Source organism: Meleagris gallopavo, chromosome 5 (assembly GCF_905368555.1).
Source record: "Meleagris gallopavo chromosome 5, MGAL_WU_HG_1.1, whole genome shotgun sequence".
Lineage (NCBI taxonomy): Eukaryota > Metazoa > Chordata > Aves > Galliformes > Phasianidae > Meleagris > Meleagris gallopavo.
Window position 1 is genome coordinate 26799203 of NC_139408.1, and position 23564 is coordinate 26822766.

Below are 23564 nucleotides of genomic sequence, written 5' to 3' on the forward strand. Positions count from 1 at the left end.
CAACATTCAAGAGCAAAGAAGGTCATGTTCAGGGCCAACAATGGAAAAACCAGATAAGAAAGATTTGTATAGCTTTTTAATTACGACACCATTTTACCTGACAGCTCTTCAGTTTGTGACTGCAAAGCTATAGAAAGGAACAATTTTCCTATAAACATCAGTAAGCTGAAGTTCCTCTTTCCAAAGAAAACTAAATGAGCGGCAGTTAGGTGACAGTGCAACAGCATCACAACAAGGTTCAATGTGTAAAGAATAAAGTAGCTCTACTATGGTGAAGTAAAAAATTCAAATCAAAGGAAAACCCACTCACCTATAACTAAGTCCCTGGCTGACAGCAGGAGCAATGGGTTGGTGAAAGCCATTCCATACAACCTGAATCTCGTTGTAGATATGTTTCTGCTGCCATAATCCAACAGCCAAATAAGACCACAACATAAACAGAAATATACAGGCCTACTATAGGCTATGATACGATTATGACCCTGTTTAAAAACATAAAAAATATTTAATGATTAGAAGAAAATCTATTTTGCTTTCAGCATGTTATAGTTTCAGAATCAAAATTATTTTTTGCTCATCAACTACTCCTATGATGTGTTATCACCTCAAAATTTTCCATAAAATTCTTAAAATATTGCCTCGCAGGGATAAAAACAGATGTTTTTTGTGGCTTTGATCTATATAATGAGTATACAAATACTTAGACTCAGTTATTTTTACACTTATTCTCACCTGAATTTCCAAGCATGTTTCTCACAACACTAAATGTCAGAAAAACTCTGCTGAAGCTTCATAAGCAAGAGAACAATATTTTGACTAAAAATTGATGTTTATTACTTAGATACTGCTCCTACTGAAAATGAAACCATTTCTGTATCCATTAAAATACACAACTTACTGCCTAAAATAACATGAATGATGTGCTTCAGAGGAATAGAGCTTTACAGTATCTTGTTTAGGTGTTACAAAAGTATTTTGTCCTGGCAAGCTAAAAGATGCTCAATAAAATATAAACATTGTTCAGCATTACCACATTAACACTTCCATGCTCAAATTAAAACTCACTAGAGTGCTGCATACTCAGCCTAAGAGAGTTAGCAAATAGTCTGTGAGCACACTAATACAACTGAACGATCTACAAGGCTAGAACAGCACATCTGCAAAGCTTTGCTACCTCATTATACAACAAATTAAAATGCTAAAAATTTTTTTCTCTGTTACTGCTGGAATGCTAAAGATTCATCCAACAACTTATCCTTATACTGTTCTACAGCACAAGTTGCCTTGAAACTGTAGAGGAACTCTTTATAAAAAGAGATTGTAGTGATAGGACAAAAGGGAATGGTTTAAACTTAAACAAAGGAGATTTAGGTTAGACGTTGGGAAGAAATTCTTTAATCAAAGTGGTGAAACACTGGCAATGGCTGCCCAGAGAAATTATGAATGCCCCATCCCCGAAGGTATCCAGAGTCAGGTTGGATGGGACTCTAGGCAACCTGACGTAGAAGTGGAAGGTACTCCTGCCTGTGTCAGCGAATTGGAATTAGACATCCCAACAGATTAACAACCAGCAGTGTGCTCTTGCAGCCTGGAAGGCCAGCAGTATCCTGGGCTGCATCAGAAGAGGAGAGGCAAGCAGGGAGAGGGAGGTGATGATCCTCCTGTACTCTGCCCTTGTAAGGCCCCATCTGGGGCCTCCAGTACAGGAAGGATGCAAAACCATTGGAGAGGGTCTTGGGGAGGGCTACAAAGATGAACAAAGGGTTGGAGCACCCCATCAAGAAAGGCTGAGGGAGCTGGGATTGTTTGGTTTGGAGAAGACCCTTGCGAAACCTCAATGCAGCCTTATAGTACTTAAGAGGAGATTACAACCAAGAGGGGAACTAGCTTTTAACACTGTCTGACAGGACAGAACGGAGTGGCTTTAAACTTAGGGGAGATTTAGGTTAGATACTTTTAAGAAATTTTTCCCTCAGAGGGTGGTGAGATACTCGAACAGGCTGCCCAGAAAACCTGTGGAAGCCTTATTCCTGGAAGCATTCAAGGCCAGGTTGGATGGGATCCTGGTGATCTTAGCCTGATATGGTGGTTGGCAATCTTGCCCATGACAGGGGGATTATAACTAGATGATCTCTAAGGTCTCCTCCAACCTAAGCCATTGTATGATTTTATGACCCTTGAAGTCCCTTCCACCCCAAACCATTCCATGATTCTGTGATAAAACAGAGAGGATAGGATTTGCTAAAAACAAACAAAAAGCATAAAGGGGAAAAAAAAAAAAAAAAAATGTAGCATAAATTCCCTTATTACATACTAAGAGAATATAAGCCTCTTGTACCTTATGAGAAGTCATATAAGAGAAATGACATAACATCAAGAAGATCAATTCTTTGTGGAAATTTTACATCTGCAGGGTTAATAGAGGTATATGCCTATGACTTACATGTCGAGGGGAAGAAGAATCTGGTTGAACGCTCTGAAACCAAAAAGAGGGAAGTTATCCACTCTACAGTAAGTACATTTTACTTCTCTCTTCCCATCTCTCTTTTCCACCTTAATAGTTCTATCATAAAGAAAGAATCTTTCTTAATTTCAATATTCCTTACGTATCATTAACACTTGTCTGATAAAAATGTCTAATAAAAACTAATTCAACTGATTAAAAACGTGCTTAGAAGCAATTGCATTATATGAAAACATTGAGGTACATCAGTTTAAAAAGAAGAAACACACAAAACTATCACGTTTAGTTTGTGGGGTTTTTTTTTTTTTAAGCAATATGATTTTATTTCTCTTTTGGAAAACAAAAAGTGAGAGTACAACAAATAAAGGACTGTTTAAGAAACACAGAACTATTCCAGTGAAGTGATCTTCCATAATCATCTATCAGAGTTTCTACTAAGGTGAATTTTGCTAATTTCTTTTTAAAAACAATAAACACGTAGTTTTTCCTTAGCTCCAAATAGCCTTCAACATCCAACCTAAATTATTTCTATTGTTTACACAAAATGAAGATAGAAATCGAAATACCTTCAACAGTGAGTACTGACAACTGGCTATAACCAGGCAGAACTGGAAGACCCAGATATCCTTGAAAAAGCCCTCAATAAGAAGTACAGAGCCCAGAAATGCAACTAGAATTGCTAGGATGACAGCTAACACGTTTTCAAGGATCTCACGATTCCTGTATGAGAGGGAAAAAAAAAAAAAAAAAGTATTAAAAGCTAATTATGTTTAGAAAAAGTTGGAAGAGAACAGCAAAGATCAGAAGTTAACAACAGATATGCTGTTGGTAGCAAAATAGTTAAGAATAGATTCGAACTTGTGTAAATTATTTTTGTACTCTTAGCAAAGATAAGAGCTGCCAGAATAACCGGCCATAGCAATCAGTTTCTTATGAAATCAACCTCCACAAATCCATACTACTGTACTGAATACTTCAAGAAAGGTCATTACCAAAGTGTGAATACTTCTTACATTCCCAAAGCTGGTAACTAGAGGTTGATGTTTATTTTGTTCCAGTAAGTAAATGGAGCATGGACAACAGGTTGCAGTATTACATGACTCTTCGGAAAAATGCTTTGGGACATCATGTACATTGCTGAATAATGATGAATAATAAATACTTGCTGAAATAATTACACATATACACAGGTTCTAGTACCCGTCAATTCGTTTATTGAGAAACTTACTTTCTAGCATTAAAAATAGATCAAACAATGAGAGTTTTGTTGCTTAAGATATCATTCTCACACTCACACAAAGTGAGAGGGCTTTTTCTAGCATTCCTGAAGAAATAAAAAGTAGCTTTTGCTGTTTTAGAAACAAATTATTTTGGTATTATTATTTCATCTTTCACACTATAGTAAAAGCATTCCCAAAAGGAATGCTCACAGCTCATTTCCATTTTTTAATCCTTAATTTCTGAAGTCTAGTAATATAGAGGACCTCACCTATCAAATAAAGCCAGAAGAGTTAATCTATCAAAATTTATGCTAATCCAAAGCTTAGGCAGTATCCAAAAACGATAGTACTGCTTGACTTTTTGAGCTGCTTCCTCTTGAGGTTGCAAGTGGTCCTGAAGGTCAGGGCTCAGGTCAATATCTTGCTGCTCCAGTAGATCTGTATCTATGGTTAGCAGCCTGTTCAACCTGATCTGGGGAAGAGAAAGCTAAAAGAAAGTCAGTATTAACAGAAGTTCCTTCTTACGTATCACTGCATTCTATTGAATGCTGCCTTCAAAAAAAAAAAAAAGTGCTACAATTATTTAGTTTCAGTTTTAAGAAATTAGATTTAAACAGACCTGTGACTTTTACTTACTTTTTCTGTCCTTACTATGGTAAATGAAGAGCACTAGCAGCAATAATAGTTCCCATTCAACACAACTGTGGCATTTTAGCAAATGCCTTATTTCAAAGTACATATGTACTAGGCACATTATCCCACTTACTCTGAAAACTTCGAATTTGAAGACTAGTAAACTGATACATGAGCAGTGATAATTCATATAAGAACAATACAAAGTTCTGAGTTAAAACAAATTATAGCCCATTTCTTATAGTCAACTAATCTGCATGCACATCCATGCTGAATGGTTGGTTTTGCATGACAAAGCCACACGTACAGCCATCAGTGGTCAAACTCATTGCACTCAGAATATACTGAGAGATACACAAAAAAAGCTCAACCCTAACCTGTCCAGTACTGCTTATAATTGACTCTAGTTTCTCAGTATTCTGTCACTTCAGAATTCTCTTGAATTCACAGTAGTACTAACATCTAAGGAGAATACTCAAAGCTAAAAAAATATATATATATTATGCACTTACATACTATTTAACTCAGTTTTTACATTAGCAGGCCAAGAAACTCCTTAACGCACTGACATTTAAGAATACTACAATAAAAATATCACTTAATGAATAAGTTAATGATTGTTAAGGCAAAATGTAAAATACTCAAGTCATACTTAAAGTGCTGACATTATACAGTTATATATTACAATTAAAAACTCATTTTTGTAGCTTTTTCTTAATTCCTTACAGTATCAGTATACCGTAACTATCCTCAACCAGCTTTCCTTCCTAGAAAGATACTAAAAAGAACTAACAAAGGAGGAACATCCACTTTCTAAAGGAATTTAAAAGCTCATTTTAGATGAGCTGTGTTAGAAAGCAGGTGCTTCTTTTGCAGTTTTTTTTAAGATTCTGATCTGTTAAAAGGTAGAATCAATTTAATGTATCATTTCTCACATTAGTAATCAGTCGACGTTCCCCTTTGGATATGTGGGCTCAGCTTTTATATATATAGTTAATTTGCCTTATACAAAAGCACCTCCACATATATCCTCAGTGGAACCACATTGGCAGTTACACGTCAGGGGCTGGAAATTAAACAAAGTTCTAGTAGGCACTATGTGAAGATCACATTCTTGATCAAAAGCATGGTCGGGTAAATTGAGGTTTCTCATTCTTTTCTCAACAAAATTTATTCTTCCCCCTTGATTAGGTTATCAGATACTTCAATATATTTCACCTTATCTTCCTAGCTTAAGAATTGTAATCTTAGGGATTTTAACCATCTGCAGGGTTTTTGTATAGAAACTGAAGCAGTAGAGTTCAGAACGATAAGCACAGATACATGTGGACTTGACAATAACATAAAAGGTTGAGGTCAGAAAACTACGTAATTCCAAAGCCACTTGCAGTATGAAAAAGCTTCTACCTTTTTCCATTCACTCTTTCCACTCGAATTAAACTTCATATAGCAGATTCCAATGAAAAATGTCTAAACTCCATTCAGGGAAACTGCTAACGTTGCCTTTGTTCAGAACACAAACAAGATTTCTTCTTTCTGCCACAATGTACTTTCACAGTGGAAAGAAGTGCAGCTTTGTTCACATCATCCAGTAATCTCTGGACAAAGTATCTCATAATATCCCAAACAAGGACAGAGATTTAGATTCAAGTTACCATGCTTTAGATCAGTGAAAAAATTTATGTTTACATTTTAAACTGCTACCCAAAAAGATGAATTTGTACGTATATACAATGATAGCTGAATAGTACCAGTTTATCTTCACTGAAACTCTAGTAAAAAACCTTCTTAAAACAAACAACCACTGCGTACGATGATTAATCAGATAAATAGAACTGTCTTCTGATTTTTTGCATGCTTTAAAAATAAATAAGAAAAACTTACTAGATCATGTGGGTAAAAGTGAACTGAGGTAGAACTCGATACGTGAGAGTCCGTGTCACTATAAGAACAGGGGGAAAGACTTCATATTATAAAACTACATTTGATTCCAAAAGGCCACTAATTTACTACTGTCCTAAATTAATTCTGACCACTTGCAAACTTTAGCTAAATGTCGTCCTTTTCTTTTGATCACATATTTAAAATACATGAATCCACTTCACAAAGGCCTAGTGAATAATCAGGAAAGAAAATAAACCTTGACAAGGGCCTTGCATACTGCGCTACATATCCGTAGTACATCAGGATCACTCTTCACCCTTACACTTGGTTTAACTTTCAACACATGATTTGACCAGGCAGTCCATTAGTTTTCTACAGATTACCATGATGAAAATTACTTCTCTTAAAAAAAACAAAAACAAAAAACAAAACAAAACAAAAACCCACAAAGATACTTTATAATCTGTTAGCTACTGATGTGTAAACACACAACTCTAAGACACTGAGGTGTGTCCTGGGTGTTTACAGTTTAACTGTACACTGTTTTTACCAAGTCCCAAAACTGACAAAAGTAGTACACATTCAAATATACTTAAGTTGTTTCAGAAAAAATGCAAACTTTAAGCAAAGCTTAAACCTCTGTCATAAAGAGCAAAATTATTTCACAATTTCCATTTGTTAGTGAGGAGAAACTTCTTGCTGTAAAAGAGTCCATATCCAACCACTGCTTTCCCCGCCACAATTTTGTATAGCATTTGGCTGTATGTTTTCCATATAAATTCCACAGCAGTAAGACTAATATCAAACTCACAGAAATTCCCTTCAGTTCCTTGCCTTAACATAAAAGTAAACATTTCTTAACATTTTATTTCACTGAAACCAAACTATCATCCTAATACTCAATTATTTCGATTTGACCAGTTTGTAACTTTCATTAGCATGTACAGCTTCACAACAGCAGCCACCAGCAAAGCCATTGCATCTGGAACATGCAAGCAATATAGACAGGCATTGATAGCTTTGTGCAAGGAACACAGAACTTTTTCTTCAAAGTTCAACCCTACAAGAAGCACTTGCACGCTTTCATGAGAAAGATTTGAAGATGGAAGCTTTGAAATCCATTACTCCATAAATCCAAAAGCTATTCCACCTACACGTGGTAGGTTTTTAAACATTCAGCATGATGTAACAGGTTTAGAGCAGTTCCGCGTAGTGAAGTGGATTTTAAGGCCAAGGTTTTGGTTTGTTTTTCCTTTCTTCTGCCTCCTGTCTATTCAGAGAAAGGAAGCGTATCTCTCCAACAGCAAATGAACTTTCCAGTATGTAGCTGCTTATTTCCAGTGTAAATAATTTTATTTTTTTTTTTTAAACTGTAGGCACGTTAATACTTTCCTGTATTGTTTCATGCCATCTATGAACTTGAGAACAAACTTATCAGTTTACGTTTGCTTCACAATTGGAAGTTCATTTTTAAATAAGTTAATAGCTATAATAATTAATAGCTTCCTACTTCCCCCAAACGTGAGTTAAATTCTATAAAGGAAGACTCCCAGTTAAGCCAATCAAAAAAGCATTTGTCAAGTTCTCAGTTTGGACATTTAAACCAATATTAATCTTCGTTTTTCAAAATTTGCTAAAATGGGTAAGATTATACACACAATTACTGTCATCTCTTAAAAATCACTGAAGTTTCAAAAGTAAAAATGTACAGAGAATATTTTACATAGATTTTTGTAGTTCATAATAAATAACCTTTTAAAATTAAACTAATAGATTTTGTTGCAGTAAGACAAGAATCACCACTCTTGACTGGCCTTCACACACACCAGATGTTAGATGCTCTTCTTGCAGCTGGCTCAAAGTTCACAAGTGACATGTCGCAGCCCCCTGTCTCGTAGAGCGTAGAACTGAACTTACCTATAAAAAAAAGTTAAGAAGAGGTCAAGATTTCTTGACATTTCATCCTACTGTCACTACATTTCTATATATCAGCTATTAACATCAACTTAGATATTTAATTTTTTTTAATCAGTGTCAGAATATAAGATGTGTAACGTGTCACCAGCACAGACAAGATACTAGTTATTTAGTCTTCTTTCATACAACATATATACAGTAAACAGCAATAAAGAACTAAATTAAGAGTTAATATTTACAAGATGTCACCATTTACACAACAAAAGCACGGCGTGAGCTTCTTTCAACCCCCACCCTTAGAGAATAACCAGGCAAACATCTCGCAACGACAAACTTCTTCAATTCTTTCCTCCCAACCTCAGGAGAATGATCAGTAAATCATTCATCAACATAGAGGAATCATGCTATGGCAAAGATTCCTCAAGTGTCCAAATTAAAATTCTTTTGAGAGGCCTGTCTACTACTTGGAAAGAAACACAAAGGGTGAATAAAGTGACCAGAGATGCTTCATTAGTTAGATCTCTAAAAGAAGTAAAAAAGAAATGGGAGGCAGAGATCTTTTCTACAAAACAGAAGTGAACACTTCAGTGTAAGATCAAAGACCACAACCTACCTTCTGAGATAAACCATTATTGTTAAAGGAGTTCCAGCAACTCCAAGTTACCTCAAGATATTGTTCATTCAAAAAGTTTCAATACCAACTCTATTTCTAAATGTACAATTAACAAAGAAGCAGACTGAGATTCCAATTCAGATAGTAAGTTACCTTGCTCACAATGACATTTTTACAGCGCCCTTCTCTCCACAACAATTTGATCAGAGAGATAAGGACTGTAATTTCCCCAGAAGGTCAGTTTAATATATTTCTGCTCAGAATGCAGGAAGCTGATTCTGAAGTTGTAATCATCTCATACAGCCCTGCCAACTTCTCCATTTCTCCTAGTTCAGTCTTTTACTCAACTCATGATGCAAGAGCATGCAATATTTTAAGAACGTATTTTAATCAGTTAAAAGAAAAAAAAACAAGCTGCTATGGCACATTTGAAGCAGAAGTCTGTGTAAACCTCTCAGCTGTACATCCTGAAGTCCTATCTCCTGATGATACAGGAAAGCAAGCAGCCCCAGGAGAAACACCTAACAAGCTAAGAGCTTTCAATACCTTCACAAGGCTCTCTCTCCTCAGCAGAGGGGCACCCCCAGACACCTAAGGCAGACATGCTGAGAAAGAAGATTCCATTCTGACACAGCAGCTACATGGTTCAATAGTTGTGTACAGAATGCATCAGAACACAGTAGTACAACAGCTCTCCCTCAATATTTAATTACATCTGCTACAGATATCTGTAAAGAAACATGAGCAAAAGATTCACTTCTTAAAGTAATTTTGGTTGTGGGCTTCTTTGAATTTTTTTTTGTTATTGTTTTTGTTCAAGTGACTTCCTTAATTAGTTAAGATCTTAATGAAGTGATTTAGTTAAGTATCTCCTTGTTTTTAATGCTTGATGTAGTGAATGTTTATTGATGAAGTTTTAAATTCAAGCTGGTAGGAGGCATTAGGAACCTCCTTCCCCACAACCAGTAGCTGCAGTTACAAAGGGGTTTTCTGAATTGCAACAGTAAAAAAAATTTCAACAGGAAACATGAAGATAACAGATAAAACACTACAGATTGCTCTCAGGACAAAATCGTGCATAAACCACGTTAGAGAAAAAGTATTTCAACCAACCAGTCCTTAAAAGAAACAATGATGTCTGGGTTACCTTACATTCTTCATGTTTTTGCACAAGCTACTGATCTGAGAGGCAGTAAATTTATTAACTACAGTAATGTGATGCTAGATCAGAGAAACAAGAATATATTACAAGATACAGCTTCCCATTCCTTTAGGCTGAGATATTACATCAGATAAATTTGTTTGAAAGACGTTTCCTGTACTGTGTTATACATATCAAATGCAAAGGACTTCAAAACTTGAGAAAATTTAGCATAAAAACCTTCACATAATGAAGCATCTACTGTTCCCTCACACCCAATTCATCTGAGATTATCAACGTTTACTGCTTTTGTATTGCTGATATAAGCAGGGCATGGCTGCGGGAGCATAAAACAAACCTGGTAAGTAGAGATGTAGCAGATGATTTCAACGGACAAACGAAAAGCTTAATTCCAATTATTTGCACATAAACTGCAAAACAGTGTCAGGTTTTTCTACACCTGCAATTCATCCCTCTACTGAAGTAGATTTCCTAATGAATGTCAAGAAAAGTGTGGCTTCTCAATGAAACAAAGTTCTTTGTTTCATGCTCTTTAAAGTTAAACACATACAAACCAACAAAGATCCTCCAGAAAAAAAGGAATGAATTCACTAAAAGCAAAAACAGATTACAGATCTGTTCAGTACTGCTGAGGAAGCAAACCATAAGACCTAGCTGCAGATCCCAGGAGCTCCAAGTCCCAGCAGCTGTGTGAGACACAGCAGCCTCCTCACAGCACTCTCGAGAGGGATCCCAATGCTCAGAACGCCCAGCACACATGGATACACCCAGCTTCTGGGAGTCACCCGAGTGATTTTCTTTCCCTCCTACTCCTAGCTCTCTTACAGCTGTCTCAAATATTTTTGATAGCATCACAACGAAGCAGCTTAATGTTTCCTCTTCTAAGGATTGTAGTATTATCAAGTTGTGAACAAGCCAGACAAAGCCTTATTTTAAAAGTACAGAAATTCAGCCAACATTTGTACACTAAATAGAAATGCTTGTAACTTTTCACCTAACTCCATCTCAAAAGAGGGCTTCAGATTCTTCACTGTACTCTATGTGGAGCACATCATGAAAATAATAAACCGAAGTTACTGATACTCAGACACAACTCCAAAATACGTCAGCGTTATGGCATGAAGGAAAGAAAAGGTGGACATGCTTCCTTTGAAACAAACTGTTTCAGAGCACAAAAGTATCTCATCACTGAGTCCGAAGACAGCCACATAAAGGTTCACACATTGCACAGACTGATGTTCCCACAGATAAGGGAATCAATGAAAGCAACAGAACGATGAGCTTACATAGATTGAACGTGGAAGGCAAGTGGCTGAGCGTCTGCCTAAAGTGGTAGACTGATGTTTTTCTTCAGTCATATTATTTTCAGTATTATTTCTTAATTTTCCATCTGATAAATATTTCTGCTTCAAGCCTTCCACACTAGTTCTGAAAGATGCTAACAGCTTTTGCATGTGCCAAAGTCTACATCATTATTAGAATCATTACAGTACTGTCGTAAGTAGCAGGTAAGTATATTTCTTTACATCCTATTCAGGACAACAAACAAACCTATCAAAATTTGATTATTCTATAGCAAGGAACTATTATTTACCAACATCAGAAATTACCTTCAGCAGCAGTATTAAAACTTAAAAGTTTTCAGTTTGGACACTTCAAAGGTGTTCAATTTTTAATTTATATGACATTTATCAAAAGCATAACTTATCCATTATATGCACAATTCCACAGCTGCAAGAGGGACATTTTCTACAGGAACAGAGGGAAATGAGTTTATCTTCTACTCATACTTTTGAAAACACCATCCACTAAATTAAAGTTTACTTATTTATATAAAAAGCACTGAGAAACTGACTGATCAGCACAGATATCTACCTTTAAAGGCAGTATGGGAAGTTTCAGTCTTTAACACCACCATGTGGCCTTTAAAAACCAAAATATTTCAATAAATCTGAGTTATTGTCGCTCACACAAGCGATAACAACTAGAAGAGCCAAATGTTGCAGTACAGCTGCATCGTAAAGCTCCAGGTGATTACTTCTTAAGAAAATAACTCGACCACCTATGTGAGAACAATAGGCTGTTATTTCACCCTACTTTCAGACACCAGATATCTGTTCTAGTAGCTTAGTAATTGGAGCCTGAACTACTTCACAAATTCTAATAGCCTCCAAAGCAAGAACTCAAAAATAACACCCATCACCTACACACTGAAGAATATTTATGAGAGTAGAAGGCATTAGTATTGCCATACTACGCTCTGAAGATGATCATTCATTTCAGTCATGGTGTCCACTTTGCAGCCTGTTGTATTCATATTATGTTAATCATCCCTGCAATCATTCCAAAAGTTTTTTTTGTCCTTCATTCCTCATGATTTATTTCTTATTCACTGCTCCATGATAAGTTTCCTTCTCCACCCTTTCAAATTCCTTTCCCCTCAGCATTCAGGAAGTAACAACATAATGTGTAGAAGTCTTTCTACTTGGAATCTGGAAGACTACAAATAATGCTTCAAAGCGTCCCTTGCCTTATTGAGCACAATGCTCAGCAATTAAGAATGTATAATCATTACGAGACTGGATGTAGACTACTTATAACCCACTAAGATCCATCCTTCACAGAATATATCACCAAAATCAAATTAATTAATCTTTGAAACAAACGGAAGAAAAAAAAACTGTGATATTTTGAGAGCTAAAGCTTCATATCAGCACACATACAGAAAAAAAAATGCAGAAGCGCATATTGCATTTGTGCACAAAAAAAAGTTTTTAAAATGCAAACAACCTGATTGATTGTCTTCCAGATGAGCTGAAAAACGCTAACAATTTCAGTAAGAAATTATTGCGCACACTATTGACGTATGTGCACTGTACATCTCCTTATTTGCTCCATTTGGCATTTTATTATCTTTAATGGTGATTAATATCACCAAAAAAGAAAAAAAAAAACAAACCAACCAACCACTGGTTGGAACAAGCTACTACCTCCCTTCTCCCTCCAGCATACTCTCTCTGAAATAACACAACAGGATCATCTCTCTTCTTGTCAAGCCTGATGAACAAACTGCAAATGTGAAAGCCTGCTCCATTTTATCAGCTATTCTGCTCTAATAAAAGAATACCCATCATACAAAACGCTCTGAGAACAAGCTTTAGTTCATAATGCGGATTTTTTTTAAAGCCTGCTGTAGAAACGAAAGAATTTGATTTGTAAGAATAAAAACAGATTTCTGCTGTAATAGCTTCACAAAGAAGTTTCTAAACAGAAGCTTGAAGCTCCAAGCAAATATGAGATGTAATAAGGATTTATTCAACTGAGCAGATCCTAACAGCTTTCTGCCTCAGAATGGCAATGTCTTGCTCCATAATATTGTACACACAGAACTTTAGAAATCTGTACAGCTAAACTAATCTGAAGACTGCAAATGTATTCCATTCCAAGTGCAGCAAAAGTGACTGCTAAGAGAGCCTAAATGCAATGCTGAACCCACTTCAATTTTCACTAAATCACAGTAAACATAAGCTCTTAAATAATTCAAATTGAAGAACTGTACATAAAACTCTGAATTCTATAAAACTTGATCAAAGTGGGGGCAATATGAGCCATATCTATCAAATACAACACTGGTAGCTTTAAGAACAAGTCTTAACACTAACTTTGAACAGATATGACCACAGTAATCCCTGAATTTCAGTTACACCTCAATGACCATTTCAAACAAAAAAGTCTCCAAATTAAGTAGCTAAAAGAACTTGTAGCTTTATGTGATTAGCTTTCACAGTTTAGAGATTCATACTCTTAAGCATTGATTTTTCTATCTAGAAACTACCAGAGCCACAGAATCTAAAACAAGAACATAAGTATCACATAAGAAGGCTGTATAATTTAACATATCTATAGTACAATTCTATAAACACATTTCAGAGAATATCAGAATTGTTTTCTTTTTTGCTTATAGTTATTTTTTCTTATATTGTTGCCAGTAGGTAGAGAAGAATAGCTACTTCTAACTGAACTCTTATTTAAAGGGGAGAACCACAGCCCAGCAATGCTTGAAATCTTCCCCATTAATGCAGCAAGATGACAAATCAATTATCTTTTAGAGCAAGGTTACAGTAAGATTTGTAACATTTGTAACAAGTGTTTTTAAGCAGTGTTCTAATCCAACCTTCACTTCTGTGGTATCACAGCTGGTAGTTATTTAAAATACCATCACTAACAATCAGCAGCTCTAAACATGGATATCGTAGCAATCCAAGCAGGAATTCCATGTTAACAATGAAGTCATCACCAGTTCAGGCCATGAACAGTTAACTGCAAAGATCCAGGCCAAGAATTTTTCCCAACCTTCCTTCACATTGCTGTGTCATAGGAGATCAGTCACTTACTATAACCATCTGAACTTCCTTCTCCTTAGCAATTTTATTAACTTCAGAGAAGCTAATAAAGCAGTTAGAAACATTAAACAGAACTAAGGAGCACCATAAAACTTCAAAAATGATGGCAACTGAAACAAGAAGATCCGTATTTTCTTCATGTCTCAATCTCCTACTTTTAAGCATAAATTAAAACTACCCTCCTTGACGTGAGGATTTCTTTTCAAAGAACAACTATGCAAGGCTCTTCTGAAAGATCAAGTGTTCCTAGTGATCACAGTAGGTATCTTTTCAGGAATCAGAAGTCCCCCAAATTTACTAACAATCTCACCCTGATTCTCTTTGACAATGCAAGGATACTCATGTTACATGTGTTATGTAGTTCAAATACAGAGATCTCAGATCACTGCTACTTATGCATCCTTAGAATGTTTCCCACTGCAAATTTGTTAGACAAAGTGTCTGGAAACGTGACGATGAAAGGCTGGGCATTTATCAGCAATATTCCCATCTAAGAAATGCACCTACAGGATCCAGAAACAAAGTTAAAGTTAACTGTTTTTCACTGCATTATTACCAATATAGCTGCCGTATTAAAACTTCCATGTCACCAAGGTTACATAAGGCCTGCATACCAAGTCCATCGTGCAAACTGCTACCGCCTACAGCAGATGCAGTGGCATGTGATGCTTCTAAGTGGACACTCCCATTTCTCACCAGCAAGGAGGTGCTAGCGCTGAGCACAGCTGCCTGGGAGGGGGAGCGGGACTGCACTTTGGCCTGGGAGGAGGACTGCTGGCCTTGCTGACCATCTTGAAGGCTACGAGAAAACACGGATGGGGGAGACATTACCGGGACGGAAAGGAAATAGCTAAAGTGAAGCAAAACAAGAAGCTTTTTTTTTTTTTTTTTTTTAAAAAAAAAAAAAGGAAAAGTTAAAATACAGCATTCAGAAGCCATTTGTTAGGGTTAAGGCAACCCACGAGTTCTGTACTACTTGCTTGGACACTGATGTTACAATAGAAGATACAAAGACAAAAGTTCCCACTCAACCTTTTGGAAGCGCAGTTCTTCTGGCCTGATGGTGAGCTGGGGAAATGCTATTCTTACTAGTTTTAATTTGTGGTGCAAAAGTAAGCTATGTGGTTAGTCTAACTGTATCTTGTGACCTCTCTCCTGTACAATAGAGGCTATTATACTCTTCTTTCAATAGTTAGGTTGCTCGTGGATATATGACTTGAATTGTTTTGCTTTTGTTCTCAAAACATCACCATCTTCCTTGCTATTACTCTGCAGTCTTCCTACAAAATGTCTTTAAGATTAATTACAAACCAGACATTGGCAACATACCTTGTGGATAACCACATTTGAAACAGTAGAACTGGAATTTTTGGGGGGAGTACCTCTAACAACCTATTAATTGGCAAAAGTTTTAGGACTATTTTAAAGTTGATAGCACGGCCCTGACAATGATTTTGTTGCTTAGTACTCCTTACCACAACAAAAGTCTTCTAAACCCAAAGATAGAAATTCATTCTTCAGAGAAGTGTGCAAGTTTAAAGCTATTAGCAGACAACATCTGAAAATGTCAGTCTCCTTCATAACCTTCTCAATGCAGAACTATTTTAAGAAGCTGTTTAACAAATACTAACAATATTTTTAAAGCAGTTTAACATTAAATGTGGCAATGTCTCCAAATACAAGTGTCACGTGCATCAGAGCTATGTTGCAAAATCGGTAGTTTTATATCCTTATTTTATACATTTAGAGAAGTTATGTCAGTCATTAGCTGGAGGACACTTCTTCAGATTAAGAAATCATCTTTTTATCAAGATAAAATATAAAATTATATAAAAAGTTTGTTAAAACACAAATTCTTTATCTTCTGTCTTAGAGCATTCTCTTTTGAAATAGAGTCTTAACCACCTATTGCTTTTAACATTTTACTGCATATAGTGTGATGCTACAGTTGGCAAGTGAGACAACTGTAAGACCTTACTAAGAATTGAGGGTGTCTGTCTGATGCAGTTGCGTGTAACTATTTTCTAGAACAACTGATTTCACTTTTCCTTAGAACATCACTGCAAAATATGAAAATAACTATAAAACCAGGTGTTAAGAACAGTTCATGCAAAATACAACAGACATGCACGCAGTTGACGAGGTTAAAAATTGCAACCCATACTCTAACATATCAGAATCCGAAGCTTTATTCAGTGCTTTACTGTTTTAGACAAGGCTATATGGCAAAAGAAGCCCTAAAGAAGCTCACAAACTTGCCAGCTGTCACTGTCTCACTTAAATATTATCAGCAACACCGAAACAATGCTGTCTTTCCACTTAATAGTAGTTAAGTATCAAAAGGTATACAGAGACTGTCCTTTCAGAGGTTATCCACATCTGTCAGAGTAAAAACAAAGCAAAATATTGGTAATAACAGATTGCATAAATATTCAAGAAACTGTTATTCTCTATTAAATAAAACTATTCTTAAAATTTTGCTTGAGACAGTCACTTATATTCACTTATCAGATGCACATGCATACACCAGTAGCTACATAGGATGCAAATCCATACACGTTTGAAGCAGTCAAAACACTGTCAATACTTAGGCAGGATAAAAGGAGAGTAAGCTGTCTTGTTTTTTTGTTTCTTTCCTGCTTCCTTTTTGTTGTTATTTCCCGGTTACTTAAGTAAACAAAAATAAAGTACACTTGCATCTAATTCAGCTTAAAAGCTGCAAAATTTACTAGACCAGGTTTTATTTGTCTACTGCTGCCAATCGTGATGGCATTATAGACCTATCTTCTACTTGACATTCCCCAAAAGGAACAAATAGGTGAAACTCAGACTCTGTGGAGCCGTCTCCATGACATCTGATTTGACATCATAGTTAGGAGATCAGGTGATTAAATTTTTTCCTGTTAAGAATGGAGAAAAGTAACATCAGGGCCACTAAAAATGAGTAAATCTAATGTTGTTATAAGTTAATGTAGAAAGTCACACTGATTAGCAATACTAGGAACTAGACAGAAGCAGTTCACCACAAGCACATATGGGAATATGTATAGTTGCTGTGGTAAGAAAAGAATTTTGGTGGTAACCAGCCAAAAATGTGTGTCCTTGTTGTGTTACTGAAAGAAATAAAAATCACACAAGAATGAAGTTATCCATATAAAAGAAAATCAGACTACTAATCTAGAAAGTAGAAATAATCTGTAACAGTAATTAGCACAAATTTTCAGATACACTCCACAGTTTGCAGTTCAAATGGAATTTATGTCAAACAGATAAGTAAGCACTTGGCTGTCTAGTTGGCCTAAAACAATTTAGCTCCAAACCAAAGTCATTCAGCTGCACAAACATCACTGCACAAAGTAATCTCTCTCAGGTAAGGAGCTCTAATTACTCCACACAGCTTTTCACTAACCAATAGATAAAACTGCACCACCCACAAAAAAACAACAGGAGAAATGGAACATAAGAGTAGAACAGCAGTGACCTAACAGCAAGTTTAAATATCCCTCACTAAGAAAGTAATGCACTACATTTTGTTTAGCAAGACTAGAAATGTAACAAATTTATCTGAAATCATATGATGAACTTCTGCCATATACTGCACTATCCAATTCAATTTGCAATGCAGAAGTAGTCAAGCCTTCATTTGTTAGTTTTTAGGCACTGTTCTAGCCATTCTCTTTCACAAGGAAAACCTAAAAATTCAGTAAATTCAGCCTCTGGCTATTTCAGTTGCACTATAAAAGACACCAGGATTTCTCCCCAACCCATCTTCCATCTATTTTCTTTTTATCTGCTCACTTTCTACAGTATTTTACAGCTAAAAAAATCCACACAAATATTCCTAGAACATAAAAATAGACTGTTCCTAATGCTACACATTAGTTTACGATATATAGTAGTATTATATATAGTATATATAGTATAGGATATGTAGTAGTATTATTAAGAATGTGAAGGAATAATGACTGTATATGCTGTATATTTATGTTAACGGGAAGAATTATTTTTACGAGTAAATGCTCCTTATGCTATAGGCAGTGTTATTCTTGCCAGATTCTCCAACACTTCAAGCAATCACAGAACCAAAAAATTTAAAAAGCAGAAGATTTAAAATCATCCTGAGATCGCCATTTTCACTGTTTGAGGTCACTGGCTGAGCAAGGAGTTGCTGTATGTAACACACCACTGAGTTCAGCACTGTGATTAAATGGGCTAGTGACAGATTCCCAAGATGCACATATATGTACTCTGTAAGCTGTATTGCTGAGGCATGCAGTGCCACACAGTTAAATTTCATACAGAGCAACACTGTGTGTTCGGTAACAAAGGCACTGTTATTACTTTATTGTTACTCTTTTCCTGAAAAAAGTTACCGGACGTTCACACTATGGTTTACCTTTATTTTAGATTTGGATCCTTTGCATGATTTAATTTTTCAAAATGTCCTGCATCATTTATTTTTTTGTTACTGTTTAAGTGCTTCTCTCTCATTATCTACATACATGAAAAGTGATTACAAAGATACTAGACCCTAACGCTTACTCTCTTAAAGGAAAGAGAAAAGCAAAATTGAGTCAGGTAAATAATATTTTCTTGGGTCCTTTCTTGCTTTAAAGTTTCTGAAGTTTTTGACACAAAAAACATGGAGTCTGTTAGCATTAGTTCACTTAATTATTTATCTAAAATTAACTGTAACATGTTAGAAACTGGCTACCCTGATAATTTTGAAAATAGTGCCACATATACATGCACAATTCAACAAGCCCACAGTGACATGCAGTGACAGCTTGAGGAGGTTATGGCGGGGAAGGAAGTAAAAAATGCCTTTCTGGCAACACTGGTGGGTGTGAGGAGAAGTGGTCTGCTGCATGCATGCTAAATATGGTGGAACATTTAGATACCCTACCTGAGGGGTGATCCGATGAGCAATGTAGGAGGGGTAGGGTTACTCCCTGCATTGTGCCGGCGTCGTACTGCCTGACGCCTAAATGTGCTGCGTTCACGTCGAAATGTGACAGTCTCCTCGCTGGCTTGTGCTGCTGCATCAAGACAGACTTTAGGTCAAAGAAGAACCCATCCTATTTATGTACAAAGTAACTTAAGACTCCTTTCTTCCCCCTGACCCTCCCCAAATCAAAGAATTCCACTTGCAACAAGAAAAGTGGCTCATGCGCTGACTGTTCAAATAAACTGCTGCAAGACAGGAGCACCGAACAACTATTAGTAAAGATCCAGGGAGGGAAAGCAGAAGGGAGCGAGGGGAGGTCAGGGAAAGGCTGCATGTTTGTGCGAGGTTCTTTTCAGTACAGCTAGCTCCATTTTTTCCCCAAATTGAAACAACCAAGTTTCAAAAGTATCAGATATTCCATCTCTTACGTTTACACAGGGTGGAAGAAAGCCTATTCTCAGTTTCCCTCATTTAATAGATAACAATAAGTGAACCCCCAAGGACAGCCTAGTAATTCTCTCACTCCTCACTACAAAATTCTCTTCTTAATTCTATCACTTCTGCCAAACAAGCAGAGCTGCGTTTTACTTTATCACATCCCTTCAGGGGACACTTTCACAATACAGTGTTGTTTTTATTCCTTTTTTCCTCATAAGCATGAATAAATGCATGCTGCCTCTTTACAGTAGTTATCCTACGACTTGGAAAAGCAGGCACATAAAAATAAGGTTTTGCTTTTTCAACTTCTCCCTCCACCTCCACTTCCCTTCCAAGAGTCTGGTCCACCTACAAAGCAGCACTGTGAAAACAAAAGTTCAGAGGTATGCAAGATGGTCAGGCGATTACTCCTTTGGTTTTGGCTTTTGCAAATTCTCCCTCCCCTAAACCCACTTATACTCCTTAAGTTTCAGTCTAAAGAGGATCATCTTCGCAATTTCGGACTTCACAGCATGCCTACAAACTTAGTATCTCTCTCTCCAGAGCCAAAAATGACCCTTAGCCTAACCAATTAGAAAGAGGAGCACTAGAGAGCTCTGACAGGTCACAAAGAAAACTGGCTTAGGCAGGCAAGTGGAAGAAAAAAAAAAAAGACTTCCTACAAAAATCAATGCAAAGGGAAAATTAAAATCTTGAAGGGGAAAATATATATATATATATATGTTTTATAAATATAAAATTTACATTATTACATTATACATATATTACAGCTTGGTAGACAAGAAGCCTGTTACAGGACTGAGAAAAATCAAGGATTATGTCAAGCAAAAACAAAGGAAAACACTGCTGCAACAAGATTTGTTATGGAGATGTGGCAGAAAGACTGCAGGCAGAGCAGTCCTGGTTCTCTTAAGCCCTCCAAGTTAAAACATCCCTGTCATTAACTTTTGCAAAGATACTAGGAAAGAATGTAGCACCGGTCTACAGAGAAGCAGCCTACTGCTGCTTGTGTGCTATACTGCTACCGCTCCGACAATACAGGAGGCACGAAAAAAGAGCCCACTCACAAACCATAGGTTAAGTGGATATTGTACATGAAACTTCAACCTATAATTTGCTCTAACAGCTAAGAAGCTACATAAAGAAATTATTTTAAGACCAATCTTAAAGTTACAAGCATTTCATTGCCAAAATATTTAGAAAGCCCTTAATTCAATTGTTTCCAACATATTCAAGAAAACCATGAGGTGAAAGTGAGCAACCTCACATCTCCACAATCAGTCTTTCATTGTAAGCATGAATAGGTGATAACCGCCTTTAAGCATATTTCAGCAAGGATTCAGTCAAAGCATAAATCATTAACCCTTATGCTTCATTTTAATACACAGTCTAATTTCTTCAATTTCTTTCTGGCTTTTACATTTAAGTACTGGACAAGTGAAACACCAGACAAGACAGCAGGAATTGTGACCTTTCTGATGGACTCAGTTAAAGCACAAGAGATCAAAAATCAGGCACTGATTTCAGATGACAATGTGTACATCTCAGCTTTTCCAGTGCATACACCAGCATACACAACTCACACGTGCACCCAAAATACAGTTTCTACCGACTTCAGATGCAAAAGCAACACCATGCATTTCTACAAATCAGGCCACAGTTAAGCAACACAGAATGAAAGAACAGCAACTGATCTTAACTGATGTGTAAACACCTTAGCTACCATTAAGATAGTGATGGCCTCTATTTACATTTTAATTATCACTCGCGGTTATTTGGCAAAAGCACTCAACTGCAATTCTTCAAGGCAGCATACTTAGCACATCTGCTTTTATTCTGATATCCCTTCCTCAGTGAACACATCACCTTCTGCAGCAATTCGAACCTAGCTTATAGAAACACTAGAGGTCCTTCCTACACAGCTCTGATCTACCAGTGAAGCAAGTTTACTTCCTGAACAGAGGCAATCTCTTGGGGGTAGGGAGAAACGAGGAAAAAAAGAAATAATTAAATATAAATGAAAGATTTAAAAACAAACACAGCCCTGCAAAAAAAACTAAAAAACATCCACAATCTAAATTCCTATCTACTTTCAGACGAAATTTAAACATGCACAGGCAAATAACTCTGCAATTCACTAGCTTTTCTATCATTTCATTAAGCTTTAAGATAAGTAGGTTTTGGTGTAGCTTTCTACATAATCTGCCAAGGGATTTTGGATTTATCTTAAAAGTTCTGTCAGTATACATACGCTTCTCCTGAATGCAGCTTGTGCCATTCCAGATCACTAAGCAAGTCTATTCACTGCTTTGAAAAGGCAGCAGAGCTTTTCAGCCAAGGAGCCGTGAGTCTCCTAACATTACACAACACCTCAAGCTACAAGCTGAAACCATGACTTAACAATTGAAAAAAGCCAGTTGTGCAGAAAGGATTATCATTTGTTTGAAGTATAGAGAACCACTGAATTAACCAAACAGAGCTTTGGGGGTTAAAAAAAAAAAAAAAAAAACACAAAAAACTCACCACCACCACCACAAAAAACACACTCTACAAAGCAATACAGGATCTAAAAAACAGGTATGGAAACTACGTTAATATGCATTATTTGTATTTCTACTTGTCTTTAAGGAAGAGAAGCAGTACAGCTACTTCTGATTTTGCAAGTAGCAGGATGAATCTCCCCCAATAGCTACTATCATGCTGTAAGATCTGTTTAAGCAGGGGGAAATAAGCTTTGTTTTAATATAAGCAAGCTTCCTATAATATTTACAAAGTAATACGTTTTGACGTTTATAAAAAAAAAATAAAGAAAATCTCAGTAGGACAGTAGCTTTTCTAAACACATCCCTAGTCTACAACTCACACTTCAATGCTGTGACTTACAGTCACTTACTCCAGATTCCAAGAAAATGAGATCCAACATATACACAGATGTAGAAAATTCAGATCCAACAGAGAGAGATAACACAGACCGTGTGTCTTCAGTTTTGTGTGTGGTTGTTTGTTTTTTGGTTTTGTTTTTTTTTTAAATCAGTTATGACAAGCCTTCCAGTTTATAGAATGTTTGTTTCTGAAGCTTTTATTTTTCTGCTTTTTCTAATCTTTTGTGTTGGAACGCCACACTTCACTAACGTCAAGAAATTTACACTTAAATTTCTTCTGCATGACACCACGTGCATTTGAGCCTCAAACACTAACCATTCTCAAGATCAGGAAAAAAAACAAACAGACCAGATTTGAAGCGTAAAGTGCACATGAGAAATGCAAACCTACTTCCCAGAGATGCACAAAATAAGAAGTGAAAGTCTACGGACAACTTCATAACAAATTAAACCCTTCTAAGCTTACTCCCAAATAAAATCTCTCTAATTTCGAAGAGAAAAAAAATGTTTTGAGTTGTGTTGTTAACAACTGTGTATCTGCACACACATTCGTTATAATTAATGTTTTCCCTTCTTTTCATTCTTTCATTTCCATTCTGATTGGAAGAGAGCCAAACCATAATTTATTTTAAGGACATCACTTCATGATTATGCTTTTGGAATGACACCTTCCCAATAAAAATCTCAAATGTATTCTTAGAGAAAACTCCAGAATGACAGCTTACAATGGCATCACTCTTGGAACACCAGAACATAGCCTGAACGATCCTCTTTGTGGGCTATGACTTCCTAGAATTTCTCTTTTTACAGTACATAAAACAATTTGCATGTAAATTTCTAATTCCTCAGTTTGAAAAAGAAAAACAGACATAAGGACTTGCCTTTACACTTCAACTACAATACAATTAGCTTTAACAAAAAGATTAATGTTGTCTTTTACAGAAAAACATTTATGCATACAAACCAAAAAAGACATTTATGTCATCCTGTGTTTATCTAT

General features: G+C 36.2%; 1 protein-coding gene across 11 annotated transcripts in view; it reads right to left on the reverse strand.

The window, feature by feature from the left end:
- The window catches only part of PCNX1 (pecanex 1), an 82318-nt gene that overhangs the window by 28627 nt on the left and 30127 nt on the right, over positions 1 to 23564 (reverse strand). For 3 of the 11 annotated variants that reach the window (XM_085224913.1, XM_085224921.1, XM_085224920.1), the window contains exons 7-14: positions 19203 to 19335; positions 14911 to 15095; positions 8028 to 8118; positions 6202 to 6259; positions 3954 to 4171; positions 3031 to 3184; positions 2444 to 2476; positions 311 to 482 (exon numbers count right to left, since the gene is read on the reverse strand). In XM_085224913.1, the coding sequence (XP_085081039.1) occupies positions 311 to 482; positions 2444 to 2476; positions 3031 to 3184; positions 3954 to 4171; positions 6202 to 6259; positions 8028 to 8118; positions 14911 to 15095; positions 19203 to 19335 (1044 nt within the window). The remainder of the gene's footprint in view (positions 1 to 310; positions 483 to 2443; positions 2477 to 3030; positions 3185 to 3953; positions 4172 to 6201; positions 6260 to 8027; positions 8119 to 14910; positions 15096 to 19202; positions 19336 to 23564) is intronic. The other 8 variants (XM_085224914.1, XM_085224923.1, XM_085224918.1 and 5 more) reach the window with 6 other exon arrangements.